Here is a 24,524-nt window from a genome sequence, read left to right as displayed (position 1 = left end):
TAGTTTGTTCTCATCATGCTGATTTAGTTTGCAAGTTTAGTTTTGAGTAGTTATTTGATGATATAAAAAAGGTTTAACTTCATGATTGACAGCTCTGTTGACAAATACTGCTCCTGCAGCCGATCTGTTCCGGATTAGCAGACTAGAGGAGAAAGGGCGAGAGAAGATGTAACTAAAACAATCACTACAGTCATTGAAGTTTCCATATCTGTGAACGTCTGCTTCAGACCAACACAAGAAGCTGTTCTGCTGTTAAATACGCTGGGGTGCGAGTCCTTGCTGTGTTTTTCAGTAATTTAAGTGTGTTTTGGTTAGCGGAAGTGGCTACGGCAGCTACACCCACCAGCTCTGGCTCCAAATGACGTAACCATCGCAAGATGGCGGTGCCTGTCAATATTTGTAGTTCATGAAGTTCTACTGCGGGAGCCGGTTTAGCATCCAGGTGCCAAACTCAAAGGCTACAGTCCAGTTCAACTTCCACCCTTGACCCTTTGCCTTGTGTCAAAGCATATTTAAGTCAATCCTGATTTTGCCTTATAATGATCCCAGCCTCTTCCACACAGTGAGGCAAACAGCTTGGTGGTGCATCCCTATCTTTAGATCCTCTCTCTGAAAATGAATGTCCTTGCTAGTAGTTCAGTTTGATCTTGGCTTTTCAGTCTTGACAGATTGGTGTGATACTATCCAACCCAAAAGCTCTCTTCAGGTTGTAATGGGGCTCTCTGTCAAAGTTCTGTTGGTGTAAAACATCCATTCAAATCTAGAGAAGCAACCTAAAGTGAAAATATAGTGTGTGTTCGGCATCCGTTGTCTCTGACAGAGGACGTCCTCGCAAGTCTACGAGTAAAGATTTTCTGTTTAGTCTTGAAGGTTGTATTACACATCAAAGAGGACGCATGTAATTAGAATGAGTAAGTCGAGTAATGAACACATTAAAACTTTACAATGTCCTCTGTGGAGTTGGGGTGCTATAATGCGTCCCATCAGTGGAGGTTAGTCATCGTCCTCTGCCCCCTCTGCTCCGTGTGAGTCACAAGATTAGTCGACTGCTGGCCGTGCTATTGATCACACATCAGAACTTTGGATATATGAACACAGGAGCGCACACACAGACACACACGCGCACACACTAAAACTGATTCACGGTGACAGGAATCATCAGTCATTACTATTGATCACAGCGAGCAGCCTGCACCAACCAGCCTTCCCTCCTCTCTCTCTCTCTCACACACTCGGACACCTCCACAGTCGTATACTCAGCAGCTGTAACTCTCTATTATTTACAATACGTCTCTCTCTCTCTCTCTCCCTCTTACTTTCTCTCTTTCAGCTGCGGTACCAGAAGTGTTTGGTGGCTCGACCCCCCTCCCAGAAGGCCTGCGGCTCGTCTCCCCCTGGTGACTCTGTGTCCCGTCGAGTCTCGACCAGCGTGAAAAGAGGCGTCCTGTCTCTCATCGACACGCTCAAACAGAAGAGACCTGTCACGGAGTTGCCGCAGTAAACATTGTTGAGTCCTACCAACTCCCTTCCACAACCCCCTGTCTACATGGTAACTAGTCACATCTCTGCCAAAACCTGTCACCACCATAGACCCCAGTAACCAGCGGTATGAGAAACCCTGTCATCGTTCCTTCGCTTTCCCGGAGTAACAATTTAATTTCACCTCAAGAGCAGCAGCTCGAATCTTCTTCCTTTAAAAATCGGAGGTGAAAAAGACTCAACATAAAGAAGGAATAACCACAGAGGAACACCTGATCATGAAGGTGATAGTGTACATAGAGGTAACGCTCATCTCCCTCAGACCAGAGACGGAGTAAGGAGAAGAGAGCAAAAACTGAAGTAGGAGGAAGTTGTGGTGAGCGTGCTCGCTGCTGCCCAGACCGCTCATCTCCCCATGCTCTAATTGTATTTGTGTCTGTGCCTGTGCTGCCAGCATGACCTTGCACACCTGGCCACGCCCCCCCCCCCTGTCACTCACCTGGTTGTCCTGTTAGTCTGTAGTGGCTTTTCCCCCACCCTATTCTGTCCCTCTCTCTCATTCCACTCAGTAGTCTTTATTGTAACTGTATGGTTGGAATCATGAAAGCCATCTTGTATGTTATGAATTAAAGAAGGAAGCTGCTACAGACTTAATAGATAAGACCACTCTCACAGTCTAACCCTGATCCTGCATGAACCTTTTGTATAAAAAATGACCCATTCTAGACAATATCAACACATCGCTGCTGCTTTCAGAGACCGAAGGGGTGAGAAATTGAAGACACTCTCTTTTCCTTCTTTTCTTTTTCTTCCTTTCAACTGTGCAAGAATCAGCCTGGAGGGTCTGAACGAGTGGTGACCTTTCACCAGAAAACATCCTTCTTCTTCTTCCTGTATGCTTGTTGTTTTTGTCCTTATGTTACGCCTTGGAAGATGACAGACAATAGCCATAATGGAGGACGAGATGCAGCAGTGGACAGCGTTACTCCTCCCTGCTCTCTGGTAAAGATAACCAGACTGCTGCTTCACACACAGGAGACATCAGCATGCTGCTGCTCTTCGATACACATGCTGGAGGAAATTTGATGTTTATTCCTTTAAAGCCCACCTCACCAGAGACTTCATAAGAGGATTGGCAACAGGAGGGCGGCTAGAGGAATCATGCAAAGATGAAGACTGGAGGGATGTGTTTTTCTACCTGGGAATGGTGGCAATTAATTTTGTCCACAGCTGAGCTGAACTGCGAGGAGGTGAGAAGCAGAGAGACGGACAGGTTTCACCTCCAGCCTCGGCTGTTGTTCCAGAGGAAAGCCATCAGAGAGACACGTCGACTCAATCTAACAGGACTTTCCTGGGCTGCTATCCGTCTGGGTTCTGTTCACTTGAATGCGCCTTCACCTTTTTTTTATGCCTACTTCTTTTTTGTATGTTTTCATCAGTGCCACCAGATCACTCACTTTTGGTCTGTTTCTGTTTGTCTCACACAAATCTCAATTCAACACTGATAGTTTCTTACTATCACATATCTGACCAGCTTGGATGTTTGGTAAAAACTAATGAAGTCTTTTAAAATCATAAACACATCACAGCTGATTAATGCTGAATCTCTAAAGTGATCCGTTTGCTAAGCCCCTCCATCAGACAGCGATTGATGAACTTTATTTATCTAGCCTTTCAAAAACCAACAACACAAACAAAAGTGTTGGAAATAGTTTAAACTGTGAGCGTATTTAGCTCTTTTTTTCACTGTTAGCATGTCAGGCTAACCATCTTACTTCCTTGATATCCAACCATCTGTGTAGTCTTCCTAACTTTAAGGATGATACTGTATCAGAGGTAAGTGTAGTGTCAGCAGCTCCATCCTTTTTTATGGGATTTGAGGAATTTTAAACTCAACAACCCCAGCCAAGCCTCGGGGCTGGCTCATTGGCTGCCTAAAAAGCCTGAAGACATTTAGTTTTTGAAGTATGAACAGTAAAGCTCACTAAATCCATAAAATAATTAAATTCTAAAACCAGCCTCTCTCTTGGTTGGCCAAGTATGTTAGCTATGTACCCAAACAGTCTGTTACTTCATCCTCACCGAAGCCTAATATTATTTGAACTTTAACTTTATTAAAAAAAGTTTCTTTATTTTCATCATTTCTGTATGGATCAACTCTTCAGGCGGCTGACTGTTTGTAGCAACATTTCACTCCATGAGCAGGATATCGGTTACCTCTTTACAAGAATCTACTTTTAAAATGATGATCTAAAAAACGTCAGCCAGAGATGTTAATTTAAACCAACTCACGGAGCTCACATTAGCTTAATTAGCTACCGAGCTAGCTTATAAAACCTGCTCGTTATTGTTTCGGTCATTTTAAAACCTGCTCGTGGATGTTTCAGTCATTTTAGCCGCCATACTTGACAGTCGGCAGTCGGAATGAGAAGCTGCTTCTGTTAAAATTTCGAGTGTTATGTCCGCCGCTGTTACACTGAATATATGCTACGTGAGAAAGCAAAGCTTGATAGACGTCGCGACAGTAGCTAAAGGGGGCAGGGCTTAGCAAACGGTCACGTTGTTAAGGAGCTAGGAGTGTTAGTGAGATTTTGTTGACAGACTTCAGCCACGTCACCTTCTTTTGTCACAAGGATGTTGAAATGTGAATGAAATGACAACATTTGTGTGTATATAATATCCATATTATTGTAACATTTGGCATTAATCATTGTTATAAGCTATGTTTTTTTCATTTTGAATGTCTGTAGTTTTCTATCATTTCCTTGTAATGAAATGCCTTTTTTTGAGAACTCACCAAATGGCCAAAGTGTAAAATACTGATATACATTGTTGTAGATATGAAAAATACAAGAGCGAATAATGAACTGAGGAGAGGTAAAAAAAATTCACAGTTGTCAATTAAGTTGATGCTGAATCTGAGCAATTATCTATGCATTCTTTTGATCTGGAGAAATGGAAAGTGGTAAAAAGCCTTGCATGCCCTTGGACAGATGAAAGAACGACTGTATGTACTGAACAGAAATATTTTTTATTTTATTTATTCTATTTTATAAAGGTATATACTGATTTTATTAGTTGGGGCAAGTGAAGTCTCTCGACTCGGTGTCATTGTCTCAGTTAACTCACAACGCTACAACACGCTCCGCTTTGCAGAAACCGGCAGATAAAGGAAATATATCTTCACCCTGTACAGTGCACTCAGAGCGGGGAGTCCACCGCTGGTTCAAGAGGAGGAGGAGGAGGAGGAGGAGGAGGAGGAGGAGGAGGAGGAGGAGGAGGAGGAGGAGGAGGAGGAGGAGGAGGAGGAAATAATGGTGGTAACAGCAGTGGACTCCCAGCGTCTCTGTCAAGCTCACACACATAAACAACAAACACACACATTTCCCACAGGTGGATGTGTTGGCTTCCGTTTGCTGCTCACTGATTTGTACACTTTATCAATGTAACCAATTGTGAGAATAAACAGCATTATAATATAGAGCATCTGGCTGTGTGTGTCTGTGTGTGCGCGTTAGGGCTGTACGTTGGTTTTTCTTATGTTAATTGATTTATTGTTTAATTCAGTGATTCTGATCGACTTGAACCAGAGATGTTGAGGTTCACTTTTATGTCACTGGGATGTCGCCTATTCAGTGTGATCAAGTTTTAGCTGCTGAAAATTACATGCTTTTTTAGAAAATAGGCAAATTAAAGACAACAATAAACAGATTTTTCCCCCTTACTTATCTTTTCTCTGATCTTGTGATCTTTGAGATTTATCTTGATCACAGAGTTGGAATCTTTTTTTATTTAGACTTCGTCTTTAGTCTGCGAGAGTAGTTTAACTTGCATACACCTGTCCTCGGTGTAAGCAATATATTCCTTGGATCCTATTCTTGGCAACAAAAAAAAATCTCTAAATCTAAAAAAAAAAATGTATGCACTTGTGCTAGTTAATTGATATAATTAATATCTTGACATAGGTGGCTCAAAGGTCAAAGATTCTAAGTTCACGTATATGTATTTAACCTTGAAGAAGTCTGACATACATTATAAATCTGAAATGGAAAAAGACCTCTACTTTCAGCAAAAGAAAAAAAAACATAACTCTTCCTTTTCAGCCTACGACCCTAATCGTATACACACGATGTAGGTTTAAAGCTCCTGTGCGGAACTTTCTGTTTGTGTTGATTTTGGCGCCCCCTGTGGACAAAACCGAAACCTTTTTTCTCTTTGCTGATTTTGTCCCGTTCGTGCTTAAGTGGAAATTTTTAACAAAAAATCTCATCCTGCTTTCTAACAGTCATATGTATGACTAACTTTAAATTTCTCCCCTGGAAAATGTAAACAAAGGCAGCCTGCAGTTAATCGCTTCATCTGGCACCTACCCCCCACCAGCAGTTTCAGGCATTAAAAATAACTACATAGAAATAATCTTGTTGCTGATGGTCTGGTTTGCTTTTGTAGGTCTTATAGACTAATCAGAATTAATTTCAGTCTCTTTCATAACCAGAATAAAACTCCTCACAGCAACTTTAATGATACAAAGGAAAAACTAGAATTTTTCAGTAATGACTTGATAACTTAATTGAAATTCATTTTAACAAAAATGTCTGTTTGTGCATTTGTGTAGAGGGTTTTAGATGAAGAAGAGGGTAAAATAGCTAAATTCAATTCAACTCAGTTTCATTGCTCATATTGACTTTAATTTATAAGCTGCCATTTCAGTTACACAGTTACAAACACAAAACACAGCGTCCAGCTTATCATATACTTGGGTAAAAAGATCCTTCTTCTGAGAAACATTTTAATATGAAAATATCACATCTTAAATAATTAATCATTTAAAATGATTTAGTAAGGAGTCCAGAGCGTGCCTTAATTTCCCACATCAGTGAGCCTGATCCCCACACCTCTATAATCCAGGCAGAGAGAGGGAGGAGGAGGAGGAGGCAGATATCTGTGCGAGCTGAGAGTTGGAGGCCTGGGACAGACGCTGAGAGGGAGAACTGCCGCTCCTGCCGCTCAGAGAGCGGGAGGACGGGGAGGAGATGGGCGGCAGGACAAAATTAGTAGACTTTGACGTGTTCTGTTTCACCACCTCTGACTTCATTTTTACCATCTTTCCCCTGGCCTTAAACTGACTTTCTGGTTCAGCTGCTTCCCTCTGTGTTTTCTCAGCTCTCACAGGCTCTGTGTTTTGTCCCTGGACCTGTTTGGAGGCCGCAGGCGGAGCAGAGGGAGCAGCAGAGGAGGCGCTAAAGACAGTCTGCTGTGATTTAATCACTGGAGTGTCGATTAGCTTGTGTGCGAGGGCTGTGATCGGAGACAAGTGTTTGGGGAGTTTAGCCGACGATATTAACGTCAGTGTGAGACGAGGTATTCTCCTCGGTTTAGTTTTGGTCAGACGTCTCTTTGCTTTTCTCTTTGTTGGTTTCTTCTTGTGATTTTGAGAGTGATTCTTTGAGACTGTGGTCGTCCTGCTGGTTTGTTTTTGTCGTTGCTTGGCCTTTCGCTTATGCCCTTTAAGCCCGCTCTTCTTCTTTTTACCTCCCTTCCCCCCATTATCGTTCTCCTTTTCTTCGTCACTACATTCACCTTTCTGCTCTTCTTGTTGTGGAGGTGCATCTGGATGTTCCTCCCCTCCTGTCTGCCTCTCCTGGCTCAAGGGGGACGGAGGTTTGCTGCCTGCTGAAGCCACGCGATTCTTCCTGCTCTTCCCCTTTTTGCCTGCTTTCAATTGTTCAGGAATTATTCCACCCAGGAGGCCCTTGGCTGCCGCCCTTGCCAACACGTCCTGGACTGTTTCTACCTTTGTGGGATCCGCCTGAAAAAGCAAGGGCAGTTTAAGATTTGATGTGAAGATACAACACATTAAAACTACAGGCCTCCAGGGTAACATAGCACCAAGGAGATCCATAGAACAACAAAAAGATGCTGCAGAAATGAGCTCAAGCCATAAAGGGAAGCAGCTGAAGAGGAAGGAGAGGAGGAGGAGGAGGAGAGGAGGGGTCTCAGGGGGTTTGATGGCTCTTAGAACAGAACAGAAGAGTGTGGGATATAGTTTGAAAGGCAACACGACAGTCACTGTCAGAAACCTCTTAACTTGTCTCTCCCTCTGCCTATGTGAGAAAACACTTTACAGCCTGCGAGCAGCTCTGTGAGGCTCTTCTCAAGACCTTTGGTGCGTTGAGCTAGCTGCTAACAGTAATGTCAGCATGCTTACAGGAACAATGCTAACATAAATGCATGTTTGCTGTCTTAGTTTAGTCTAAACAAGCTAACATTTGCTAATGAGCACTGAATGAAAGGTACAGCTCGGTCTATATGCTTTACATCAATGTTGAAGTGAGTATTAAGAAGAACTGATTCAGGACCAAAACAAAATGTAGCCAGCAGGTGCTTTAAAACCAACACACAGTTTGATCCATGTGTACATATAGTAAATGCACAGTGATAAAAAGCGTCTTCATCCCCAGTGACATTTAATCAGAGTAAAAATCCCATTAAACCTCCTGTAAGCCCCTTTTCTTCCCCCTCCTTTCCCTCTCCGTCTGAATCCTCGTCCTGTGTTTGATCTCTTCTCTAAAGAAAGTTGAAAGATGTTCAGTACAGAGCTCTAACACGGCAAATGTATCTTTAACTCACTCAAATTTTTAAGCTGTCTTATTACTGCTTTGAGTCCTTAAGAGTCCGTAAGTGTTTAACTATGCTGCCGACATCATAGTTTGTAAGTAGCATGCAGTATACTGGAGAGAGGCGTGAATGGCGGCAGCCTGTCTGATGTGTTTAACAGATGAAATAATACATTTATTATCAGTGCTTTTTGGTGGAACGATCCTACAGACTTGTTTTCTAGCATCACCAGCAGGTTGACGTGTTCGGTTTTACTGAAATTTCTCAACAACTGTAGGACAGATTGTCATGGACCTAACGTGCTACAAACACTTCTCCACAGGATGAATTATAATAACTTTGATGATGCATTAACTTTTTTTTTGATACTTTGATTTATGATCAAATACCTGATAAACTTATAATAAGTAGGATTTTTTCTTGCATTTTGTCAACAACACATTCAAACTGGTCTCCTCCTGGGCTCTTCGTCACCAGAAGCTCACTCACACTCTCTCGTGCGAGAACACACCCACCCCGCCGAGCTACCACTGACAACATCACGGTTATCTTTGTGCTAGCATGCTAACTGCCAGTTACCTTTGTGCTAGCATGCTGACCGCCGGTTAGCTTGTCCTACCCGGTTTGATGCACCTACCTGTCCAAGAGAAAGAAGGCCAACTCTGCCCTTATGCCATGTTTGTCAGTCTGAATGGGGCCCAGTTGCTAATTTGAACCACTCCCACACTCACCTACACGCTGTGATTGGCTCAGGGAACCACAACAGCGCCCCTCCTGAAAATGTCCCGTGCAGAGCAAAACAACAGAGTAGATGCAGAAGGGTCTCACAAGGGTCTGCACACACTCACCAACACACATGTATTGAGGCTATTAAGTAATAATTTACATTATATTAGATTTGTAAAAGTCTATATTTTATTTTTCTAGGAAAATCCTACTTATTATACCTTTAATATTCCCTTCAGCCTCAGCTGAACTTTGGTTGGTACTTATAAGACATGTTAGCATGCTAACACTTTAAACTGGTTTGATGGACATGGTAAACAAAGCTAGTGAGCATTGTTATTTGCCCTATTTTCTTTTTTTATACATACCGATATATAAATATATATTTATTTTTAATTTCAACTCAGCTGAGGTTCCAAGCGAGCTGAGCCAAATCTAAAAGTTAGAGTTGAAACACCTGCAGACCACTGATTGGTTACACAGAATCATGACGACAGTCTAATAGAGAAGATCCTTCACAATCCTGCCATTCCGAATCAGCCAAGCTGCTACAGCAACCAAAATGTTTTATAAGACCCTATGACGTGGACGGTTGACGACGGGCACACATGTCACCAAAGCTTCATGGTTCATCGCTTTCACCATTCGCTGAAAATCCTGCCTACATTGAGGAGGGGTGGAAAACTAAAATTGGAGAACAACCTGGTACCAATAGAAAAATGACTAGACCCAAGCTGTACCAAGCCGTGGAAATGAGGCATTTGTGAGCATGTTAACATGCTGATGTAAGCATTTTGCTTAAAGCCCCGCTGCGCTAACACCACAGAGCTGCTAGCATGGTTCTTAGTCTTGTTAACGTGAGTCATTTTTAACCCTTGAAGTTAAACAGTGCAGAAGAAGTCACAGTTTGTGATTAAACGGGGAGGCCTACAATATGCATGAAAGAGGCGAGAATGATGACAGCCTGTCAGATGTGTTTTACACTTTACCGATAACAGATTTGAAACACAGCTTGCATCATAAAAGGTGTCTGTTGTCCTGTCTTCTTTTGAATTTTCCTGTTGCCTCATCCCCTCTCTCTGTGTGTGTCACTTTATGATGCCATGTGTCTGTTTCACATCCCTCGAAATCTCACTTTAGAACAGTTTGACTAGCGAGCAGTCAATCATCTCTGCAGCAGAGAAACACCCCAAATGTGTCAGTGTACCTAAATCTGCAGTTGCAGCCCTGGCGTGGCTTAAATCACTGTAGCGAGTGAGCGTCGATCTAATGAGACCTTTTGATCGTTAGATTTTGAATTAACGTATGTGCTTGTGTGTGTGTGTGTGTGTGTGTGTGTGTATTGATATAAACGCACACACAGTCAGGCACAGTCCCCTCCCTGCACCATTTTTTCGAGCTGCAGGGGATCAAAGGAGCAGCTTCTCATTTCCGTCTGTTGTATTTTTCTTCTTTTTATGAGTGGAGAAGGAGAGAGAGAGAAAGAGAGGAGGGGGGGCAAACAGACAGAGCATGAGGTGATGTAAGAAGACTGACGGGCTGGAAGAACGATTCAGAGAATTATCCATTCATCTTTGCTGTAAAACACTGAAAAGTTTCACAGCTCTGGCGTATTTCATCCTTAATAGTGCCTGTTTTTTCATGGAGTGTTGGAATAATGCTGCAGTGTTTCAGAGTGATGGTCTTTATGTGTGTGTGTGTGTGTGTCTGTATATGTATGGTGCAGACAAGCGGAGCCGACTGACCTCCCTGCAGACAGACAGTAAAAGAGTGCAGCCTCAGCACTTCAGGAAGGTCTCGCCGCAAAGCAATCACACACACAAACACACACACACACACAGGCACACACAACAAACTCTCTTACTCCTCAATCTCCAAACACAACATCGCCCTCTAAATGTCTCTCACTTTCTCTTCACACATTTTCCTTCGTCTTCCTCTTACCTGTCGGGAGAGCCGCGCTATGAAGCAGCCGTTGGTGAGCTGAGATGATTCCAGCCGGAAGAACTTGGAGTCCGTCGCGTCTCCTGGCTGGGACTCATCAGGGAAGATCGGACCGTTCACCCTGAGAGAGAAGAGACAGCAGCAGGTGGAAAAGTTGTTAAAAGATACATAAATTCATCTTTGTCACATTAATTCGGAGAAGTATTGATGTAAACAAACAGAAGAATTGCAAACAAGTACTGTCAGTTTCAGAAGCGATACCATAAATTACTTTGACAACCAATTACAGGAAATGTTTTTTTAAACTGCTGTATGTTGCACCTTTAATATTTATTCTGTCATTGAGTGTTTTCGAGGAGCAGGGAGAACTTTTTTAACTCATAAACTGATGCACAGCTCTTGAAAAACTGCAAAAATACTTTTCTATTGACGCATTTTGCACAATTCTTACAGTTACAGGTAAATGTAAATAGTTAAGTGCAAAAACATCTATACACAACCTTTTACTGTAAATGTAAGTGGTTTTGGGTGAGTTGGTCCACTTGGTATTCAACGTATCAGTAAAAAGATTGTACAGCACAGAGCTTCAGGACATGCATGTTTACGGCCCCTGCACTGACAGCTGTCCCTGCCGGTCGCTCTATATTGAACATCTGGTATGAGTGCCCTTAACTACAGATATGTTAGTAAATGGTGGTTAGCAAATCTCAGCAGACCAAACACTGTCCAAATTCTGTTTAAATATGGACATAATAAGCTGATGACCTTTATGCGTATTAAAATTCTCAATGAAAAGCTGTTAGAGTGTACATTTGCCCTCCCTGCCATGTAAAGCAGGCTGGTGATTCTTTACAGCTGGATGGAAACCCAAAAGAATCTAGAAATTTAGGACAAGATCATTCTCTTTAGAGGTCAAGACTTGAACTGTGAGTTTGAAGTTAGTTGTAAAAGGTATAACAACGCAGTCTGACCACACATCAGGACGACAGGTATAATGATGCAGTCTGACGACACAAAAGGACGATGGGTATAATGACGCAGTCAGACGACAGGTATAACAGGACGACAGGTATCATGACATAGTCAGAGGACACAAGAGGAAGAAAGGTATAAGGGACGCAGTCTGACGACACAACAGGACGACAGGTATAACGACATAGTCAGACAACACATCAGGACGACAGGTAAAACGACATAGTCAGACAACACAGGACGACAGGTATAACGATGCAGTCTGACAACACAACAGGACGACAGGTATAACGACATAGTCTGAGGATGCAACAAGACGACAGGTATAACAACACAGTCAGACGACACATCAGGACGACAGGTACAATGACGCAGTCAGATGACACACCAGTATGACAGGTATTATGACATTGTCAGATCACACATCAGGACGACAGGTATAATGACATAGTCAGAACACACATCAGGACGACAGGTATAATGACGCAGTCAGTCGACACATCAGGACGACAGGTATAATGACATAGTCAGACGACACAACAGGACGACAGGTATAATGACGCAGTCAATTGACACATCAGGACGACAGGTACAACGACGCAGTAAGTCGACACATCAGGACAACATGTATAATGACATTGTCAGACAACACAACAGGACGACAGGTATTACAACAAAGTCAGTCGACAAATCAGGACGACAGGTATAACGACGCAGTCAGTCAACACATCAGGATGACAGGTATAACAATGAAGTCAGACGACACATCAGGACGACAGGCATAATGACATAGTCAGAAGCCACATCAGGACAACAGGTATAACGACGATGTCAGACGACACATCAGGACGACAGGTATAATGACATAGTCAGACGACACATCAGGACGATACAACAGGACGACAGGTATAATGACATAGTCAGTTCACACATCAGGACGACAGGTATAACGATGAAGTCAGACGACACATGAGGACGACAGGTATAACTACATAGTCAGTCGAAACATCAGTACAACAGGTATAATGACATAGTCAGTCGAAACATCAGTACAACAGGTATAATGACATAGTCAGTCGAAACATCAGTACAACAGGTATAATGACATAGTCAGACGACACATAAGGACGATACAACAGGATGACAGGTAAAATGACATAGTCAGATCACACATCAGGTCGACAGGTATAACGACGCAGTCAGTCGACACATCAGGACGACAGGTATAACGATGCAGTCAGATGACACATCAGGATGACAGGTATAACGACACAGTCAGACAGCACATCAGTACGACAGGTACAACAACATAGTCAGATGACATATCAGATGACAGGAGGAACTGAATTCTACATTTCTATGTAGAATCTGTAAATAGAGATGACCCTGCCCTCAATTATTAATAGTTCAAGTCTGGGGCTCTGGTTTAACCCAGTGGGTAAAGCAGGCCCCCCATATACAGAGGCTAGTACTCAATGCAGCGGCCGCAGGTTTGTCTCCTGCCCTTGTTCCTTTGCTGCATGTCATCCCCCACTCTTCTCTCCCCATATTTCCTGTCTCTCTTCAGCTATCCTATCAATATGAAAAAAGGCCTCATAAATTATCTTTAATAAAAAAGTTCCAGCCTGTTGCATCTTTTACCACACTCAACATCAGAGATTTTTGTTCCTCTAACCACATCCAACCGTGTTCTCCCTGTGGACTGATTAACCCTTGAGTTCATCTCTACAGCAGCAAGATAAGAAGCTGAAGCTGAGCCCGAAGGAGAGCAACGAAATTTTTTCAGCATCTTTCAAGTTGCTTTAAATTATTTAAACGATTTAAAATATCAGAAGCTGATATTAAAGTATCACAAACTTAAAGTAAAACTTAAAAACTTAAACATAACTAGGAACTTTTCACTTTATTAGTTTTATTACCAGTTCCTCCATTTCCTATCCTTCTTTGATGAAAAATAACTTCCCTTTCATATTTTAAGTTTTGATGTAAAGAAAGCTTTCATTAAATACAAAGAGGGCAGTTTGGTCGCAGTTTAGCAGATTAACTTTGGTTTCTTTTCTACAGTTCTCCAGAGTGAACAGACTCCTCTGAAACCAGCACAGGCTGCACGGTGCTGCAGTAGATGTGTGTTTTCTTTGAACACCATCGGTAAACACAGACATGAAACAGCTGCTGATCGTCTCACTGAGCATTTGCAGGTTGATAAAAGAGCCAATGTGACCGAATATAATAACATTTAGATTTCTTTAAGCGGACGGATGTTAGGAAATGAGTTGTGTGGAGCAGCAGGCGTGAAACAGACTCTGAAGTGTCCTCTGCCTCATTCACCCCGAATGTAGGATTAACTGCTGTACCCACGGCAACAGCAGCTGATCCTTTATTCTGTCATCAGCCTCTCTCTCTTTCACACACACAGATTCACACTCGCAGTCAAACACGGACACCTGTATATGTGGAGATATGTCATATTTGCACTACCCGGACATTATTTACTCTCTCTTACAGTCCGTTACACACAGAGACGAAGCTCACTGCTCACTATGATTGGGGTCTGCAGTTAGATACACATGCAGATGTTGAATAAGCAGCTGCTGTTTATGAGACTGTGAATGAAGCTCATATACTCTCTGCCTAATCGTTTTATTGTCAATTTAGTCTTATTATGCTGCTGTGAGAGGCCTATCTGAAAGGAGTGATGTTATGCTTACAATAAAGGGACATTAGTTTTCCTCTGCAAGCAAATCTAATCTAATCCTTCATTAAGATCAAGATTAATTCACTAAGAATGAATTGCATCATTTGCCCCCGCTATCTGCTGCGTCTCAAGGACTGATTCACAAAGCAAATTGCACTGATGATATTCAAGCGCATACACGGTCACAGATCTGTGCAGTTTGCCCTCCACTCTCTGCTGCGCGGTGCTGCGCTCTCAGGCAGTAGTTGAGCGCACACTGACAGATCTCAACTCCAGGCACAGATCGATGATGAGCAGGGAGTCAAGTTCATAATTGACAAGTGTTTACTATTTTAACTGTCTGTAACGCAGCTTCATTTTTTTAAACGAGTGCACAAAAGCAGCTCGTCCGTATTATAATCCCTGTCCTGCGTGCCGGCTCCAGACTGTCTGCCCGTGTCTGTGCCCGTGTTCCGGGGTTAAGCCTTGCACAGCCCCGGATTGATTGGTCTCCCGATTATAATAATAATGACAATATATTGTTATCAGATTGTTTTTACAGACAAATACATTTTCAAATAAATCACACAAAAGGTGGAATTGACGTCATGATGAGTGGAAACTCAGAGCGTGACAGCCCTTATAACAGGTGTGCCGCAGTTACCACCAGCTCTCTGCAGGCAGTAATATTTTCTCTCTAACTGCGCGGTGCTGTTAGCGCTGGAGTTTGTTGTTTGTTTTTTAATTAGGTGCTTTTTGCCACGAGGCTCATTTGCATAGAAAGGGGCCAACTTTGCCCCAAATGTCTGCATAATGACTCATTTTTATACGTGCAAACGGCACCGGAGCACAGAGAGACTGTTTGCTCTGCAGCGCACATTTGGGTGCATTCAACCCTCTGCCTGTGCATCGAGAATGAGGCGGAGTCTTCTTGTGTCATTTGCACAGGTTTAGCGGGCCCAAAAGCTGTGCAAACCTTTGATGAATTCCCCCAATGGATGATGTTGTCCAGCATTATAGACCTGCAAAGGGACCTGTTAACCTATCAAAGCTGTTAAGGTAGGTACTACATAGATTGTGTTTTGGCTATGTTTAAGGCTCTCGTGATGAATGTCAGTCTGTTGGTTTGTCCACCACTTTGTTCCTATATGAAATATCTCAGAAGCTATCTGATAGATTGCTGTTACATTTTGTTCAAACATGCACAGTCCCAAGAAGAAGAATCCTGATGAGTGTTTGTGATCTCTCAAAGACACTTGTGCCACCAGTGGGTTGACTACAGCTACAGGATGGATTGCCATGAAATATGTTGAAGAAATTCATCGTCCCCCTCGGGATAATTTGTAATGAATTTGGTGGTCATTTTGTCTTTCATCTAGCGCCATCATCAGGTCATAACTTTAAAACTAATGGAATTCCCATCAGCTAACCCTAACCCTATTAAGCCCTTTCAACACATAAACTCCAAACAATTTCCGGACAGTAAGGTCATGTTGGGACATGTTCAGGACTGCAGCATTCATTTTCCTCATTACATTGGTTGTTCACGCCTGTGGTCAAGCAATGAAAATTCTGATTGCATAATTAAAAACTACATGATGAGAAATAATAACTGCACAAAGAATAAGCAGGTGTCTGTGTGTGTGTTTGTGTGTGTTTACCTGAAAGGCAGCAGTTTGGAGGGGGTGTGTGTTTTCTCTAACACTCTCCTCACCAGCTGTTCGTTTTCCTCAGGATACACTGAGCGTGTGCAGTAGACCACCGTCTGAACCTTTGGGACTGACAGACGGGGAGCAGGAGAGCATAAAAAGTACAGAGAAAAATCTTCTGTTCAATTCATACAGTCCTTTCAACAGTATGCACAGAGGAAATACAATATGCATACAATACAGAATACTGTGATTATGTGAGTGTGTGAGTATTTCTCTGTTTATTGGTGTAGATAAAAAGGTGTTGATTTGAAATCAAAGAGGTATTGATTATACCCTAAAGATTACGTGCGTGTCGAAACTTTTGTAAATAATTAAAACTCTTTATTGCATCGTAGCTACGGGTTTGTAATCATTTTTTTCCACACCAGTGCTGCTGCAAGGTTCTCAGTGCATTGGGATTCACATATTAAAGAGTTGATGTATCTCTGCGTGTGTGCTTTCATTAAATACTCACATGAGAGAGCGTGTGCGAGTAGTCGTGCCTGCTGTGTGGCCATTATCTGTTTTTTGCTTTGCGATACAGAACCGTGAGACAAGTCTGGCAGCAGACCCCAGTCTGTCAACAGAAAGAAACTTGTTTGATCTCGTTAGGGGGAAATAAAAGCGTGACATGCCTCTGCTTTTTTTCTAGCATATTATATGTCCTAATTTTTTTGGGACTTCATTTTCGTTATTATCCTGTTTTTTTACAACCTTCCTCTATTCACTTTTTTTGTTGGTAATTTTGCCCTTGCCTTTGATGACTTGTCTCTCTTTCATGTTCCATCCCTTCCTCCCTGATGTGACGTACCTCCCTGTTCGCTGTGCATGGTGGGCACGGGGTCATTGAGTGCGGAGGACGAGCACTGAGGCAGCACTATGATGACCTTTAAACGCTGGACGGCGGCGTCCCACTCAACCAGACTGCAGAACACCTCTGACAGGACTCGCACATCTATATTGGGCAGAACAGTCGTGTGTTTGTACAGCAGGAGTGCATATATGAACACAGGTGTGTAAAAGCTTTCCTCACTTTTAATGTCCATTAGTCTGAGCAGCTCTTGTATCTCCTCTATGTGTGAAGGTGTGTGATCAGCACCACACAGCAACACTCGGCCAGAGCGAGCAGCAGCCACGACAGCAATGTGAGCCACAGTCACAGCTGAGAAAGACCCCGCCACCAGCACGTCACCGTTTTCAAACAGCAGGGGGCGTAACGCGCTCACCGCCACACACACACTCCTGTCCTACAAAGAAACACAAACACAAACTTACAATTACGATTACCTCAGCCTTTATCATTACTCTGCTTCTCTCGCTAATTTATTTATTTATTTATTTTGCTAATCTTCACCCTAGTCTACCACTATTAGTGGCATTGTAACCATAAGTATGTATTACCTGTTGTTGTTCATGTAACAAGGACATATGTTGTTGTGGTAACAAGAACATATGTTGTTGCTCTCTTTGCCTTTCTCTATCCTGCATCTCCTTCTATCCCATTTTCGGCCCATCCAGTCGAGGCAGATGTCTGTTCAACATGAGTCTGGTTCTGCTCGAGGTTTCTGCCTGTTAAAAGGAAGTTTTTCCTTGCCAATGTGCCGAATATTGCTAAGTGCTACTCATGGTGATTCATGTTGGGCCTCTCTTTAAATAACATAACAAAGAGTCGGTCTAGACCTGCTCTTTTTGTAAAGTGTCTCGAGACAACTCTGGTTATGATTTGACACTATACAAATAAAATTTGATTGATTGATTGATTGATTGATTGAAACACAGGTTGACACATGATTTAAACGTGCTATGAGGACTTTCTTTGACATTTTCTTGATTGATTCTCTGTGGCCATTTTCCCTCTGACGTCATGATCAGGGTGGGAAGCTAATATGCAGTATAACTGCATAATATGCAGTATAACAGCATAACCTTGGAGTACTGCTGTGTTGAACGGTTTGTATATCGTAACATAAGAAATCTGACAAATCTTTACCAATGTATCACTTATAGATTGTTTGGCATCTGAAAAATGAACAACATATTTATTTACTAACTCATTAGCTAACATCAGACAACAACTAGAGCTAGCATTCAACCAACCAGCTAACTTTACAGTTCAAAAACGTTATATAACAAGACAGGAGAGTAAATTCAAATCCAGCAGTTATGTTAGCAAAATAGACATCAACTAACGTCAGCATCCCACCGCTCTAGCTAACATTAAAGTTTGACACTTTTACATGACATATTAGAGTAAATTCCCAGCTAAAAAAATGTTAGCTAACAAAAATGTTAGCTAGCTAACGGTAATGGTTATTTAGACTTAGTTGTCAGCTCTTGGCAATAATGAGTTATTAAATATGTTGTTTTTACTTGAAACATGTACCTATAGCCCTCCAGATTTTTTACTATCATCTCTTCAGTTGCTGATCAATCGGGAAGTAGTGAAATCAGAATCAGATTTATTGGCCAAGTATTTGGGCACATATAAGGAATTTGACTCCGGGTTTCCTTTGCTTTCAATGTACAGACACACATACTAAACAGACGAAACTTAGAAACAGTGACAGGTTAGACAAGGTAACACAGACACTTAAACACTAAAAGTAAATCTAAAACTACTATATACAGACCTGTGGATACTAATATGATTATTAATATACAGTATATATAAATGATAATCATTTGTCAGATATCTCATGCTGTGCAAACCTTTAAATCAGCAGTGCAACACTAAAGACCCAAAATTTGATGTCCAAAAATGGCCGCTGTGAATCAACTCAACTATACAACTCACAAAACAACAACAGGAAATCCAACTGTAACGGCTCTTTTGTTAGGTCTGAAAACCTTTAATCTGCCTCAGAGCAGTGAAGGGAATCATGAGTTTTAAGTGAACTATAAGTCAACACCTTAAGCTATTGATTAAATATCCTACTGTCTCTTTAATTGGAGCAAGTTGGGGACCTTTTTGTTGTATTTAAAGCCAGTACTTCTGCATGTACTTATCTTAATGAAGGATGTGTGCTCTCTTAAAGTGGATACAGAAAATAAATGTTTATGCTTCATAAGCAGAGGTGCCAGAAGACTGGGGCCATCTGTGATCTGTATCTGGAATTATTTAGATGGTGTAGGCCTCCTGTATTTCATTACAATTTTATCCCTCTGAAAAAGACACTATTTTACAGTTTATTTCTGAGTAAGTAAACTGAGCCAAACAAGAGAATGGAGTCAAATGTGTATGTGTACAAAGACTCATATTTAACCCAGCACTAACATCTCTGCTTAAGTAAATAAATAATCAGTAAAATACAAATTCTTCTGCTTCTGTTGGACAATACATTTCCCGTCAGTCTTGTACCTGTCTTTTATTATCTGTAAAACAAGCTACTGAGGGAGGGAAGCATGTTTCTCATTGGTGAGTTTTATTTCTATATATCACACACTCCACCGCACAAACAAATTGATACATGCCTGTATGTTGAGTGCGTGTGTAATAGTGCCGTGCTGGAGCAGAGCGTGAAGCTGCCGCGGGAAGACGAGTGTGTCTTGACAGAGAGGGTCTCTGCAGAACGCCGACTCCCCAAGTTCAGTCAAGTTCTTCGCTTCACGCAATCCATCGCTTTTCAAGGCTTCACACACTTCATCAACACTACAGAAGAGAGAGGGGGGTCAGATTAGCTTGTAGATTCACAGTTTTATTCAAGGCAGAAATATATTTAAGGCCAATTGTCCTCCACCACACACAGCAGAGGATATTTACAAGACAAATTGTGATCAAATGCATCAAAGCAAGGACTCATACTGCACAGGTTGTCTGGTTATCAATGCTACAGCGCTTAATTTTACATCAACAACCACAGGAACACATCTCACCCTGAAGCTAAAGAAATGCTGAAGCTTCCTGTCTCAGATATGCCTCAGTGAACTTCACTCACCATTAAACTCCCACTGCAACCCCCCCACTAAACAGATCAACTCAATATCAACTCACAACCTCTTAAAGTTTAACACTGCTCTTCATACTGACATCATGTGCTCTCTGGAGTTTGACACATACCAGCTGGTTTCTACTCAAAAAGAAGAAGGAAAAAAGTAAGATGATCTAAAAAGGTTGTTAAATGCAGGCACAAAAACACAAAAAGGCTTGTAAGCAAATAAAAATAAGATCATTAGAAATGCTTTTTGAAGTTTGATATAAACTACTGCATGGCCCGCTTGTTAAATGTGTTTATGTGTGTGTATAAGTGTACCTGATCTTGAGAGTATTGATCCATGCGTAAAGCGGTAAACGTTTTGCTCTGTGCTGTTTGGTCCTCACAGGATGAGACAAAAAACAGGAGACGCTCTGCAGGTTCTGTTTCACCCTGCAGCGAGCCAGGGATGCAGCCAGCTTTGTCTTACAGCTGTAAGGAAAGCACACAGACCCACGATACGACTCGCATCTTTTTATTTAACCTCATCTGATTTAAAACAGGTGAAACATTGGAAATAAACTATTTGATACATTAAAATGACACTTAACAATCTGCTCCCACACACACCTCTGCAGACTGATCTCCATGTCCCTGACTTCATGCACAGGCTCCTCCCCTTCCTCTGTTGGACGTTCGCGCATTAAAAACCTTCGGTCCTGGAAGTCAAATAGCATCACCATCGCCAATGGCAACAAGTCGCTGGACTGCAAATAAACAAGAACACTTTCATCATTATTTTCATCATTATCAAGCATTGTATCAAGCAAAATAGACCGTTTCACAGCAGACATTGAGACTTGTCATAGCAAGAAGAGCAAAGGTGAAACGAGCTTTTATTCTTTTTTATTCATAATGTTATGTATCAGAACTTTTCCTCCTATGAAAGGCCAAATTTATTTAACCACATGGGGGCAGCAGAAAGCCCAAGCTGTCAACTTAACTGTGATATATCATCACCTATTAAAGGTCGGGGCTATTTCCTCACGGTGTGCTTGCCGTCTTTCCTGCATGTGCGTTTAAAAATCTCTATGTTTCCAAAAAACTCAATTCCAGCTAATTGGCAACAGCTACCAGTTGCTCACTGACCTCTAACCTCTGCCTAGCTACGCTGCTCAGGATTCCCTGTCTATTGCTTATTAGTTAGTTGTTAGAGTTCTTTCCCTGGTAATGCATGTACATGAATTTGGGGGAGAAGCTTCTGAAGGAGCACTGAATGGAGCGGTGCTGAGTTTATATATCAACAGACTTTCTCCAGAGTCGCTTCCCTCACCTTTAAGCTGGTATGGCAAACTTGATAGCAAACGGCAACATTTTTGTATATTTTTAGCTCTGTTTTAGTCTCCACCTCCTGAAGGAAATATTTTCCCTTGGCTCCTTCGGCTGCTAAAGCTGTGTCCATCTTTTTGTTACAATGCCTACAGGTCTGTCACGCCAGGCGACCCCCTTCCACATTACATACAGTCATGTGATCCATTCTTCATAAACAATATTGATCATAACTGCCGTAAGGAAAACTTAAAATGCACTGGCCTTTCCTTCCTCTGCGGCCATGATGATCACACTCTGTTCCCTAACTGCTTCCTCTGGGTGTTTTTGTGTGTGTGTGTGTGTGTGAGGAAGAGTATGTGTGTTGCAGTAAAGAGGTGTGCAGAATTACAAAGAGCCGTGTGGCAGCTTTTATAGTCACACTGTCAGCCATCCTCTGCATCACACATCCCTCAATAAAGTCATCCTTTAAACACACATACATTCACACACATAGGTGTGTGTCTTTGTCCATGTATGTGTCATTGCACAGTGTTTTATGGCGCCATTTACAGTCTCCCAGTGTGAGAGTGCGTCTGCCTCTCTGCTGTATGCATCATTTGCCTCCTATAAGCAGCCAGACTACGAACAGATCTGAATACAAATGGCCTTTAACTGCCTCCCGACTCCCTCTCCTCCATTTTTCCATATTCTGATGGAGCACATATGGACAGAGGGAGCTCGGGTACTTTATTTGAAGACAGATAACTCGCAGACAGTTTAACAGTCAGTGAGTAACTGCTGAAGTGTTTTTAATCAGTTTTTTGGTTTGTGACTGCTCATATCAAATTTGGTGGTACTTACAATATGCTGAGACGTGTGGAAGCAGCTGTCAGTGATGATGTCCTCCAGTAAATCTTGGTCTACAACAAAACAGTGTTTTTAAGGAACAGAAAAAATACATTAAAAACAAGACACTAAATTGGGGAAACAAAATATTATTTTTGGTTTTATTTGCCAACATTTTACCTTTTAGATTTCCTTCTCTGTACAAGTAGGGTCACTTATTTTTGTGGTGTGTGCAGCAATAAAATACAGCATTAAAATATTTGATAGTACCCATTCTCAAAATGAATGTCTCCGATTATTCTGAATAACAATTTTCATAGGGTACTTAGTAGAAAGTACATTATAAAACAGGTATAAGTCTGGGGATTAATCAGAGTAACAAAGACATTATTTCATTGTAGAGATGTTATTGATGACTTGTTGACCTTTTCTGGAAGCTTTGGGGCAGCAGAACACACAGCGCTGACATACTTTAATGTCATAGTTGTTTTGGCGAACATGATAGCCAGCAGTTGCCTATTCCAACATCCAGCAGACATGGACTATAGTTCATTTGGAGTCTGGTTTCTAGTTACCTGATGAATTTAAGCCCAATTTAAGGTCCTTTTAACTCGGTTTTTTGGTCTCCTTCAATGACTGAGAAAAAAATATATGTCGTTTTAGCTGTTTAACGCTCCAAATAAGTAAATTTGTGGGTCATAAAACCAACACATCCAACTAAAAAAAATCAAAGCGCTGCGTAAAGTTTTGGGTGATTGATTTGGGGTTTATCATAACATGGGACTCCCTCCACATTAAGTGGATTCGACCAATTGCTAATATGAAAATATTTATCACTGCAGCTTTAAATGTCAGGTCCATCCAAATCCATTGCAGAGCTTTATCTCCACACCTGGTCAAATACAATCTAAACTATCAGCCTGATTGGAAACCAGCCACCCCTTACATGTTTGATTTAATGTGTCGTTTTGTGTGTGCTTACTGTATAAGTGCATACATGTACCCTTGTGTGTGTGTGTGTGTGTGTGTGTGTGTGTCCGTGGCATGCACCCTCTTATCACCTCCCTTACAGACATCTTCTGCCCCTCTAGCTGAAGTAATTTGCAGTCCCATGGGGAAATGAAATGTACGACTATATATATACTTCTTAATCTACAGTTTACAGTCGAGGCTGCTATTCAAAAGTGAATATTGGAGTTGACACGTGCTGTAGCTACTCTACTATTCATTAAAGAGATAAGGCTTCCTTATAGGAGGTGTGTGAGGTCTGCAGAGGTAGCAGTAGTGTAGTAGATCTAATTAATTTCTCCCTGACTTTATATACAACTATCAGTCGGTCCTTTATAGGCAGGGTGTGTGCTTCCACTTACTTCTCTAAACTAAATTAGGTAAAAGGATGCTAACATTTTCAATTACTGCTGAAAACGATAAGAGTAACTTCAATGATTCATACATTTGAGTGTGTTGAAGGCGAGTTGGTAGGCCCGTCTCTGCGTGGTTTTGTCTCCGCTCTCTGGTAGCGGTGCGTCCGTCTTCTTCTCATAAAGCAGCAGTCGTTGAGTGACCGTCTTCTCTGCGCGCAGCCGCTGGAAAATGACTGCCGCTTGCAGGTAGGCCTCATCTGACAGAGGGGAGACTGCAGGAAGAGGGAGTGCGGGGAAGAGAAAGGGGGCGGGGACTTATTGAAATAAAAGGGAATTTAAAATTTCCCTTCATTTGATTTAAGGTGGAAAGAGTTAAGAAAAAGAGACGTTATTTGATGAATCAGGAGGTAAAATGTGCACTTTACAGTGCATCCTATTTGAAGTGAGGCTGTTTAGCCTTACAGTACAAGCAGAAGGTTTAGATATTAGTCATTTAAGTTTTCACATTTGACATTTTATCCCAATCCTTGTTTTGTTTTTTGGCAGCTCAGCTACGACTACAATCTGGGTTCACACAGGTTCATTTGAGAGCCTTGTCTTTCTTTTCACAATAAAGTCCTTTAATCATTGTTGAACTGCAGCATTCATCCTCATTGTTTATATTTTAACAGTGTACAACCACTTGAATATCAAGACATATGATTAAATATTTTCAATATGATGTACAATATTAGAAGAATCAGAAATGCATCTTGCCTAGTGAAGAAAAGGATGAATGAAGATGAGGAAGTAGAAATTTGAAGGGCTCCTTGTTGGTCTGTTGGTCCTGTTCTTGATGTGAAATATCCTCTGTCACATCCTCGCTGGAGCCCACTGTAAGAGAGGTGGAAACGGTGTGTGTGCTCATGTTACATACATACACAAAACCATCTAACAAAAAAATAACAACAAAAAAAAGACTGCTTAAGAGCTTACCTTTGTCTGCCAT

General features: G+C 41.8%; 1 protein-coding gene and 1 pseudogene across 4 annotated transcripts in view; one reads left to right on the top strand and one right to left on the bottom strand.

Moving 5' to 3' along the window:
• The window catches only part of apbb2b (amyloid beta (A4) precursor protein-binding, family B, member 2b), a 44,469-nt gene extending 39,724 nt beyond the window's left edge, over positions 1–4,745 (top strand). For 3 of the 4 annotated variants that reach the window (XM_069665342.1, XM_069665341.1, XM_069665343.1), the window contains one exon: positions 1,331–4,745. In XM_069665342.1, coding sequence (XP_069521443.1) covers positions 1,331–1,501 — 171 coding nt within the window. In that variant the 3' untranslated portion in view covers positions 1,502–4,745. The remainder of the gene's footprint in view (positions 1–1,330) is intronic. The other variant, XM_069665344.1, reaches the window with a different exon arrangement.
• On the bottom strand, positions 4,706–24,524 carry LOC138594378 (putative methyltransferase NSUN7; annotated as a pseudogene).

Source organism: Semicossyphus pulcher, unplaced genomic scaffold, assembly GCF_022749685.1.
Source record: "Semicossyphus pulcher isolate SPU_LCO1_2020_fin unplaced genomic scaffold, fSemPul1.0.p SCAF_17, whole genome shotgun sequence".
NCBI classification, from domain to species: domain Eukaryota; kingdom Metazoa; phylum Chordata; class Actinopteri; order Labriformes; family Labridae; genus Semicossyphus; species Semicossyphus pulcher.
The sequence above is the reverse complement of the archived record's forward strand: the minus strand, read 5'-3'. Positions and strand labels throughout refer to the sequence as shown.